Source organism: Helicoverpa armigera, chromosome 1 (genome assembly GCF_030705265.1).
Source record: "Helicoverpa armigera isolate CAAS_96S chromosome 1, ASM3070526v1, whole genome shotgun sequence".
Lineage (NCBI taxonomy): Eukaryota > Metazoa > Arthropoda > Insecta > Lepidoptera > Noctuidae > Helicoverpa > Helicoverpa armigera.
In genome coordinates, this window is record NC_087120.1 from 169,133 (window position 1) to 180,934 (window position 11,802).

At 38.7% G+C, this 11,802-nt stretch overlaps 1 protein-coding gene across 1 annotated transcript; it reads left to right on the forward strand.

The window, feature by feature from the left end:
* The first annotated feature begins 947 nt into the window (after positions 1-947).
* Positions 948-11,787, forward strand: LOC110376558 (uncharacterized). The gene is made up of 4 exons (XM_021335058.3): positions 948-1,103; positions 1,445-1,503; positions 10,605-10,912; positions 11,176-11,787. The coding sequence occupies exons 1-3, from the start codon at positions 1,086-1,088 to the stop codon at positions 10,882-10,884; spliced, it is 357 nt and encodes a 118-aa protein (XP_021190733.1). The 5' UTR covers positions 948-1,085; the 3' UTR covers positions 10,885-10,912; positions 11,176-11,787.
* Positions 11,788-11,802: the final 15 nt, after the last annotated feature.

The window sequence follows — 11,802 nt, forward strand, 5'->3', positions numbered from 1 at the left end:
TGACTTTGCCTAGTTCTGTGGAAATCTGGTTATACTTACCTCTTTGTGCGTCCTAGAATAGTCTACGTGAAACAAAACAAACGCCAAAGATGTGTGCAATCGAAGAGATGAAAAAAAAACAATGGTACAATAAGAAAACGATTATAATGAAAACAAATAACATTCGCTTATAGCTTAGATTTGATATGTTCGCAGTGCATTCATTCTGTAATTTATTTAGAGGACACGAACCCGACGTGAGAACATGTTTACAGGCAAAACATAAATAATACAGAAAACAATAAACTTCCTCAAACGATATGTCTGAAAACAGATCCTTAAACTTATATAAACAAAAACATGAACCCACGATCATCATCTCATCATCATACAAATAACTATAAATAACACCAACATCAATATAATCATGTTCCACTTGTGAAATATTATTCACTCACAAATGTTTCATCTAACAATAAGCATTTTGCATAAGTACTAAACAATTACTAAAACACAATATTCTGAATAATCTCCTAGCACCTATACGTAAATTCTAACTAATAAATTGAATTAAATGCTACAAAACAATTATATTACGGTGCTATTTCAGGGTAGCAATGATAACACATAATATCATACACAGTAATGCTTACCGGGTAAATAACGTAATTTATCAAATTATTGAGAATATTTGTCGTTTAATACATGCTTACATCTAAAACAGAATGTGTTATTTTTTCCTATGATCGAGTACAACGGTAAAGTTTTAGCGACACTTATCGACACAGATAACTTCACTTTGTCACCTCAAAATACATAGAACTAAAGAAAAGTAACCGCTCCGCTCTCGATGTTTCACCCCACCTGAGGTAACCCCACCCGCATAAAAAGTCTCCTTTCTACGCCCAATGTTACTGTGTGAGCTACCTTTCTAAATGCGTCGGGTAAAACGGGCTAGTAGGGATGGACTAAGGGGCTAGATTATGCAATAATTGGAGTCGCAGACCAGCGAGTATATAAGCTTGTGATACGTTCCGAGGAGTAGAAAGTAAGCCAGTCTTGACAGGCAAAGTGTAACACGGAATCAGTCCAGCAACCCAAGCAACATGTACGCGAAACTCGCTGTGAGTTTATACAAAACAATATATTTTTAATGCATCTATCAAAAAAGTTTTCCCGCCTAATTAACTACTTATTAAAGTTTTTTGTTGACGCGTCCTGTGAAAAGTGTGCTCGTGTTAGATATTCTAATTGCCGTGTGTTTATTGTTCAAATATTTGAATACAGTATTTTTCAACAATATAAAATTATGTTTAACCCATTTTGAAAACATTGCTTTCTCAACACCACAGATTAAAAATGAGAGCAACTAAGAGACAAAGTGCCATTTCTTGAAAATAATATTAATTGAGCAGAGGAAGTTTTCCGTCAGTAATTGTAAACTAGAAACTGTTTTATTTGGCAGCTCATCTCCCTCGTGGCCGCAGTCGTCGTCGCCTCCCCGACTCCCGGCGGTGGCGGACAGTAAGTACTCACACATATTATTGACAACACTCATTGTTTATTTACTCTCCTAACATTTATTACAATAAAAAAACAAACACGCATTACGAATGAGTATTTAGGGAGTATATAAAATAAGAACAAAGTCACATTCCAATCGCGTAAAAAAGAAAACAAAACGCAAATTCGCAATGCATAACATGACGCAACGTACAAACTCAAGTTCAACGACAAAGCAATAAAATGAAAAAAGAGCGCTATTCGACGTTGTTTTTTAAAATAACCGTTTATTCATAGTTAGAGTGCAATTAGAATTGGTTCAGGTGGTCATTTCGTTGTGTCATATATTCAAGGTCGTAACGTAATGTTATATATTTTTATGAAACGTTTTAAAATAGTAATAGTCGTGAGACATGTAAGTGTTAGGTCAAGTCTACATTCTATACCTACTTACAGCATTAATTAGACAAAAAGAAATAAGGATAAATAAACAACCTATTCTATTGCCTGTACCAAAAGATGATGAGGTATAATAACAGTTTTAATTAAAGAATCGATCTAAAAACACGTAAAAAAGACGGGCGGAGTTTTTACACATATTGCAGGAAAACCATGTATAAAAATAGAAAAGATTTATACTTATATCCTTGGATTTTTTGTCAAAATTATTGTTTATTTGAAAATACGTCATTCTTTCTTCATTAATCATAATCATCCATGAAATGATTAATGAACATCGTAATTATCGAAATGTAAAAACTTTAACAAGTTATATTTTGCCCAACAAAAATTGAGAAAAACGCAGATCTCAATCATACACAAATCTGTTGTTATAACGTCATTACATCAAGTATCCAGCTGTTTATGACGTCATCTAGGAATCGATTCATCTCTAGATCAATCGGTAAATATTCTCATCATGTCCGCAGTTGCGTCACTACTACCCAATTAAGAGAGGGCTATTAACTTAAAAGTTACTTCCGACAGTGTGCTCAGACTATTGTAGTAAACCCTTACTGCGAAAACCTATCGGTGTACTAAACTGGTTTTATATTTGCATCTACTGCAAAAAATAAATAATGAGAAAATGCATTGGAGAGGGCCACCCGGATCTCTTCTTTAAAATATTTCTAAGCAAAACAATCTGCTTTCAATTCAGTCTAAACGAATATCCCGTTACAATCATGTTCTATTCTTGTACATCTTAATACAACAAACAAAGTAAGCACCTACTTACTTTTGCTGCTCAGCTTGACGCATCCGGTTTCTGCCGACATTTAATGCATGTCTTCTTCTTTCATACTTCACTGTTTGGAGTAACTTAACAACCAGGTCGTCTTTTATACAATCCATCCTTAGTTTCATTAGTCATTCCCTTCCTCTTTATCCATCCACATTCATGCTCAAGATTGTCCAACTCCTGGCGGCACCCTTTGTAAATATCTACCAGCTCACTGATAGTCTCTCCAAGTGATATTTTCTCAAGTATGTCGCTGACAAGTCTAGTGCGACGCTTCAAAGTGTTGCCTCCGCATTTCATTGCAAATTGCAATAATTATACAAGTGAGCTCCTTTAATTAAACGCACTTTGCTAGTGTTTGACTGGTTGATTGCTTTTGCTGTTATTGTCGCTACAAAGACTAAGCTTTCAATTTGTTTCCAATCAAAGTAGTTTCAAGTACAAAGTCTGTGCAAGGGCTGTTTAGATACGATGTTATTGGGGAATGCAATAGACGTCAATCTCTGAACTCCTCAAAATATTGTCACGACCGACCGTCCCATGTTTTGCTAAGAGAATAAAGCGCCTCAAAAACTTACTTATAAAATAATCGTGTAAAGTACAAGAAATACACAGAACCAATTACCTTTAAAGATAAACAGAAAACTAGTAATATGTAAGTAAGTACTCATTAGCTAAAGATGTCAATTATACTTTCAGTCTTAAAACGGAAACCGCATGAATGTGGTAGAAACGCGGTTAAAATAAAGAAAGGTTAACATACCTTCCAGTGATTTCGTGAACGGAACTACTTATTTTGCAAATTACGTAAAGCATACATAATATTTTGATTCGATCAATTACGTAAGGCTCATGAAAACGTCTGATTTTAATACACAAGTGGTATTTATAAGTAGTACTTGTAAGATTATAATAAAGGTGTTGATGTATTGCGTCGCCGCATCTGCACAGAGAGGCATGGACAAGCTGCGGTGTTCGAGTGCTCAATAATTCAGGCTCTGGGCGAATGTCCCAGATTTATCTAGCATTAGCGATTGGTCACTACTTCGGCCAGTATCGTGATTTTATTATGAGGCTCACGTGGATGCGGAATAAACAACGAGGTATTAGTTCAACATCATACTATGCTACGTTGTTAATGATGCTAATATTATACACATTTGCGAAATAGCCAATTATAATTAAATTTTAAGGGAGAGAAATAACTATTTATTTGCTGCGTGACCGGCAGGCTACGATTAAAAAGTCTTAGTGTGCGCTAGGCCTAAACCAGTACACAATGTTGGTATTAGTACCGAAGTTAGTATTACTATAATGTATCACTAAGTGCAGCGGCTGGTCGAGTGGCGTTACGTAACCAAACTGGACTTAGTATCCGACGCTTTCTGGAAGTTTCGCGATCCGATTTGTATAGTCTGTAATAATAAAGCGGAGCGAGTCATAGCCGAGTACAATCCTGTTAAAAATTGTTGTTTGTAAATACATACATCACATAAGTTTACAGACTTATTTTTTACCTACGTACCTGGTAGGTTACTACCTATTGCAATAACTTTATTTGTGATAAGTTTAATGATTGCAGTGTTATTCGATAGCTTTTGATCCAAACAAAGGGGTTTGTTTACCTGATGATATTTTCACAGTTTAAGCCTGAACTGATTTTGTTCATTTCGCACCGGAATCACACCCCAGGTATGAACATTATGCCCCCTGCCGTAAACTCTACGCGGGGGTCATGCGGTCCATGGCCCTTTACGGGGCCCCGGTATGGGCACGTTCGGTACGGCCGCGGGCTGTACACTACCTGAACGTGCCCCAAAGGGTGATAGCCATTAGGCTAATCCGGGGGTACCGCACGATCTCCCGCGAAGCAGCTGGCCTACTTGCTGGACTGCCACCGTGGGATCTGGAGGCGAGGGTCTTCTTGCGCCTGTACGACTGGCGCGAGGAGGCTCAGCGCCGGGGGGAAACTCCGCTACCGCGGCAAGTTGTCGCGCAGCGGGCGGAGCTCCGGCGCGATCTCATGGTGGCCTGGAGGGAGCGACTGTCGCAACCCAGTGCAGGGCACGCCACCATCGTGGCGGAAAGTCCCCTCTTTGAGGAGTGGCTCGGGAGGAGTCATGGCGCCCTCACGTACCGCATGACGCAGGTCCTCACCGGACACGGTTGTTTTCGGGAGGTACCTGCACCGAATCGGTCGTGAGGAGGCGCCCGGGTGTCACCATTGTGCGGACAGCCCCGAGGACACGGTGGACCACACAGTCCAGGTGTGCCCCGCATGGGAGGGGCACCGCCGGGTCCTCGTCGAGGCTTTGGGCGGCGGCGACCTCTCGCGTCCGGCCCTGGTTCAGGCCATGGTCCGGGGCGAGAGGGAATGGGATGCCGTCGCCTCCTTCTGCGAAGCGGTCATGCTCGAGAAGGAGGAGGCGGAACGCCAGAGAGTTCGCACCTCCCATCCCGGCCGCCGCGCTGGACCAGGTAGACACCATGGGCGCCGGGTGTCGCGAGATGACTCCCGGCCACCGTAGGCGTGGGTCTGTGGGCGGTGAGTTCGGGTGGCTCATCGACCCTCTGTCTTTCTAGACGACAGACCCGTGTCGACGGCGCGCGTTGTTCCACGCGCTCCTCAAAGAGATGTCAGCAACCCCAGCGGGGCCCAGAGGGGCCAAGGCCTGCCGGGGCTGCGGGTTGTTCGAAAGAGATACCGCGGCCCTGGTACATAAAAGGCCCATGACGGAACACGACGGTTTTTAGTCAGTAAGAGTCTGACACTCCCTCTCCGCTGCTAACCCACAGCGGAAGGGGTCATTTGATGATTTTTGACGTCGTTAAAAAAAAAAAAGGTATGAACATTATCCGTAACACATGAAAAACTTTCCTTTGAACTCAAGTGAGTCGTGTAAAACATCTGTAATTACGAGCGCAGTCATTTCCGAGCATCGATATATTGTAGTATCTGCATATATTGACTTTGTAAGTTCATTGTTCTCATTGACGCGGTACCGGATTTACGCAATAGTAAGTACACTCGGGTAAATCCGGATAAGCCGCCGGTCATCCCGGATGTCCGGAAGCAAATCCGACTCGAAATGAAGATGAAATTATCGAAAACTCCATCAGTTATTTTAATTAAAACCAGTGTTAATTTACGGTGTCTGCTTATTCGCAGTATTGCTCAAACGTTGCGCTTACATCACGTGTTTCATGCCCAGGGAATCGGAATTGCAAAGCTCATTTTAACTGCAGGTAGAATATTCCAGAACAAAGCTCCGATAACAATATTTTTTGCACTAAGTTTAAAATTCATCAAACAGGGATAATAGTAGAAACAGATGAATTTAATCATTGCTACTTAGGCCTAATTCTTACTCTCAACTGCACTTGCAGAATCTGAAACTTCAGATAGTCAAGCTCAATTGTTTTCAGTGCTCATAGGAGGCAGTAGAACTTTCCTCTGCAAACAAATACACACATAAAGTGATTATACTGAGCTGTACTAGAGGGCTATATCGTAAGCGATTAGCAAGAAAAAAAAATTGAAACTATCGCAGATACAAGTAAAAATCGATGGATAAAAATCGTTAACGATTCTCTGGAAAACAATCACCCAATTTGGGTAAAGCAATAGACAAACACAAAACTGGGGATGGTTCTAAACAACGGATGTTAGTTAAACTACATCAATCCATGATTCAGTACTAACATGTCTGAAGTGTACACAAATCTATTCATGGCAAGCCTACATTGCATTATGTACACGCGATATTTGTACTTCACCTGTTGCCAAAATAGTGGTCCAATAAGTAGGTATGTACGACACGACGCATATATTTATATACTGTTTTTGGCTACTACGTAGGGATACTAGCTACTCAAAACAAAACTAAGTATACTAGAAAATTACTTACAAATGCATTTGACCGCGTAATACCTAGACTTATAAAAAATGCAAGTTTCTGTAGTAGAATATGAACAAGTCGGTCTGGGCTATAAATAGCCTTCCTAATTAGTCACAGAGCATTAAGAAAATTATTAAAATGTTTTATGTAGAGTAGCCTGAGGTGACTGACTGCATCTTAGGTGGAAGACGACAAAAAGCGCGGGAATAAAGAAACCAACATGGCTACTCTGCAAGGAGGGTGCTTGTCATTGCGTAATTAGTAAATCGTCTAGCCTTTATACTATCTAAGATAACGTAGGTACCTGCTTAGTAGCTCGCCGTCTCAATATTTTCATTCGATAACAATCACTGCAAAAATAGGTTGTAAAATCTCATTTGACCTGTCCAGAAATAAGCCGCAACTACGTCATCTAGCAGTTCTATACTTATTTTTAAATTACTTACATGGTGCCGGGTTTTTTTGAATATATTGATGCAGTGAGGCCGCTATCAGCATGACCAGACCCTCACGTCTATTCTCTATTTGATTGAATACCATCGGAAAACAAAGAGAGCCCGTTTCCGCACAAAAACATTGCTCATATTAATGAAAATTCGTTAAAATTCCAAGTGCTGTTGGTAAATCTGTTCTATTGAATTGTATGTTTTATTGAATTCAGTTTTTAATTAATGTGTCATATTTTACAGTAAACTTGTTATACTTATTCATGACAAAAATCTTCGCATGATTACTCTCCCTTTCACATTGTTGTTTGTGTCCAGCGCACCGTCCGCGCACGCTTCACTCAGCTGTCTCACCCGACGAGGACCAATTATAACATACTATTAGTTGCACGCGGATTCACCCGTGTCCTGGGAGAACCAGCCTCCTATGTTATTGGCAAAAATATTTCAATAAAATCTGTAGTTCTACGGTAGAGGCAGCGTACCTATCCCTGAACAATTAATACCAATTTCACACTACATATGTATTATAACTTGTTACCTACCCAGTTCATATTTTGGAGCTCCTATCAATAATATTAGTTCGGATGTTATTACTTGTCCAGCAAATAAGTACCTAGTCTGAAGAATCTTGAATGTAGTTCATTCACAAGTAATCGATGAATTCAATTTTGATTGGACATGTTGAAGTTGCGCGTATAGATCTCCTTGTAGTAGTGAAAGGTCCGACAGTAGAGCCACTACTGAGATGACTTGTATCTTCTAATACAATTTAATGTCATGATTACATCGTAATATTTGATACTCATTATGAAAGTAAAGTTGAAAGTCACCGTCATTCTATTACGTTAGTCCATTTTACTTGTAATTAGGCCGACAGGGCTCTATAAGAAAGCCTTGTTAAAATTATCATGTCCCAGTAATCTCGACTCGCTCTATAATAAAGCGATAACTAGCAGTGAGCAGAGTTGCAACAGTATTAGTTCATTCACTACTAAGTGCTTAGTTATTATATTTTCGTAATAATCGTTAGTGATTATTTGTGGGTTAACCGCCAGCCTACATGTTACTGCTCTCGTTTTTACTTTGCGGTGTTGCGATGTTTCAACAAACTATCGATTATAATATAATTCATTCAAATACATTTTCTTAGAAATACTTAAATTCAGAAATATATATATATATATAAATACTTTAATTGTGCCCTATTGTTTGCATTTCAAAACATCTTGAAGTACCCACAAACTCAAAATAAAAGAAAAGTTTTCAGGGTCTTGGAAAATTTTCATACTTTTCTACTGTTTTTTTAACTTTTAGTTGTTTAAATGAGTATCTTTTGTGCTACTTACCTTGAGGGTATTCCCCGCTTAAACTGGTTCCAGGCATCAACCTTCTAACTTTTATTTATGAAAGAAAACATTTATATTCGCAACAATTTCTTATATTGTTATTAAAACTTTTTTAGGTTGTTAGAAACTAAGTATATTTTACTTTTGTACAAACTGCTATTTAATATTTTGGTTTGAAAGTAAATACTGCTTTATGTAGTTCTGTTGTTTAAGGTCCGCAAAGTTTTACAAACTTGGTTTTACCTAAAGAAGAAAAGCAAACAAACATTTTTGTTGTAAGTATAAATCTTCAATAAAGAGAAATTAGAAGAAGTTTTTTACGACTTGAGTGTTTATTTCCAGCAAAAACGAAACACCTGAAAAAATCGCAAAACACATTCATAGTTGATGAGTTGAACTGTTGAAGTTGGAAATAACTATACGTATAAGCTTCACTATTGGCTCGGATCAAAATCCGTTCTGTAGTTTTTATTATGAGAGTGCAACAAACATCCACACCCTTAATATTAAGCTGAGTGTATAGATGTACAGGTAGCACGACGGTAACCTTCACAATGCCTAGCCCAGTTACACACAACACTCGGGTTACACACATAATTGCGCTGAGCATCGGCCGCACAACATATCATTAACAATTACTCGGGAGCGCAACAACACGACGTGGCTAACTGTGGCCCATTCAGATATAATAATACTACGCCATCAGTATTGCATAAACCATTGTTGTAACTACCTTTGTACATATTTTGTATTTCAGTTAGTGGAGCATCATTTTTTAAATCATTTTGGCCTTACTACAAAAACTTTAAACCCTGTTTTACCATATATATCGATGTGTTTTACACTTGTCTAATAAAATTTTGGCTGCAAAATGAACCATATGTCAACGTCATAATTTGACATTTTTTTAGACAAGGCATAAACTGACGTTTAAAAGTTTTTGCGGTAAGACGGTTTATGTTTGAGTAGTGGCGTTCATGAATGTTTAAGGCTAAACGGTTTTTGAGTGAGATCTTATATGGATGCATCTATTTTAATAGTATTTTCGAAGCACATGGTTAAAAGAAATGAGTTGGTTTCCCAATTGCAGTCAAAACCATAATCCCGTAATGTGCAGAGTAAGCAAACAGTGTGTATTATATAAGGTGTCATTACTAAAGACAGGTGCACATTTACGTCACAAGTCGCACCCCAATTACGGTTGCATCATATAGAAATGGTGCGTTTTCCCTCGCATTATCCAATTTGCTTGGAGCAGGGAAAGCAAGTCATTTGTAAGCGTAGGACACAGTCGCAGCATGTGATTGGCTAATCTTGTTCATCATGAATACATTGATGTTGCAACTACTTTTTTGTATAAGTTTTATGCGAATCGTGTGTGCGTAGCTTTACTTGTCCGGAATTTGATTTCGTTTTATTGCGAATGGTGATAGAATGAAAATCATTACTTACTGCATTGCTTAGGCACTTGTTTTTGTTTAAGAATAGACAGTTGGGACTTGAATAAGTAAAGAGTATGATCTACGTGGAATTGTTTGATAGTTTTAGCAACATATACATATATTCAAACAAGTTGGTTCATGAATGATCTCGCAAATTAGTTAAGCAATTACGCAGTTATTGATGCGCAGATATGCATATGTTTTCAAGGCTAATTTCTTTCACAATTAAACATTATGCTTTACACCATTTGTGGCATTTTAACTATAAAATAATGCATGTAGGGTGATAGTTTGAATACAATGAATAATGCAAGTTTTCGTAACTTTCTGAACGCTCATTGGAATATATTTGTTTTATAATGTGAAAATCCACTTGCTTCATGATATAACATAGTTATGTAATTACAATTAGAATTCAGTTTACTTGCTATTACTAAGTATTACTAGTAAAGTAACGTATTTGTGTCATGAGGTCTTGGATGATTTATCTTAAAGAGGAAACGTAAAACAAATACATATCAAGTAGCCGTTACGTCCATGTTATGCATCAGCGACTTGTCACTTGTCATCTCAATAACAGACTTGTACCTTAGATTCTTTGTTACCTTCCTTGATCTAGTATAATCCACGAGCTCTTGATCTTGTGCTCACTACCACGTGCCAACACAAGTTACTACTAGGCTGTTCTTTATAAGTGTCCTTACATAGCACCGCCATGCAAGTGTAACTGTTGTAATGTTGTGCAGCCACAAGCACGTGACGATCCACGTGCCGTACAAGGTGCACACCATCCACCACCACCACGTGTCCAAGGTGCACGTCCCGGTGCACGTGCCGGTGGTCAAGGAGGTGCAGGTCGTCAAGGAGGTGCCGGTGATCCAGCACGTGCCCGTGCCCGTGTACAAGCACGTGCCGGTGCCGGTCGTCAAGCACGTCGAGGTCGAGAAGAAGGTGTACGTGCCCGTGCACCACGAGGAGCACCACGGCGGCTGGGAGGGCGAGGCGCTGTCGCATGGCTGGCACTGATTGGATACTCTTGTTTTTAGCTTTTAAGGTTGGTTTTGAAGTACTTCTAGTTTTTAGGTACAGAAAAAAATACAACAAAAGTCGTTCTATCTGCACGCGATATTGCATCTCTCAATCATATCTTAATTTATTTGTATTTAAAGCCTTGAGAAACAAAGGAGTTTGTAAGTGTAGATATCCCTCGCTAACAAAAGATTAAAGACATAAAATCTGGTTCACAATGTAATAAAACTATTCAGGTTTTGATATGACAGATAAGTATATTCACACACATTTTTAACTCTTTCGCAGGAATCTTAGAATAAGAAGCACACATCGAGGAAATAACAAGCAGCTCCTGTAGTCGCAGCAAGCTTGCGACGTGAACCGAACATAGCCGAACATTCACGAAGCTGCCCACACTTCACACACAACAAGATTTACAAGCACATCTAGCATACGCTACGTAATATGATGAAAGTAACTTTCGGCGTTGATAGAGGCTATTTTTAATTGCGCCCAAGACCTGGTAAACATTAACTTGGTAAAATATGAAAAAATATTAAGATCACGAATGTCAGTCAAGAGGGCTAAACTCACAGCAGAAGAAATGCTGAAGTTAATGGGGAACCACGTCTTGTCATGTAGCATAGTGCATGCTAAGTGTGTTTGTGTTGCCAATGTCATCATTCCGTGTTGATACATAAGTGCCTTTTCCTAAATATTACTTGTTCTTGTAAATAGTGTAAAAAGTATTAAGAAATGTCTTAGAGTGAATTCTGTACCATGTCACAGTATTTAAACACAGAAAATATGTTTAGCAACAGATTCAATCAAGAGTTTTAACATAGTTACCATAGATATAAACCTCTATTATGTAAGAACCAAAGAGAATAAAATTGATGTGTTATTTTTTTACGAAAACTTTGTTTCATTTAC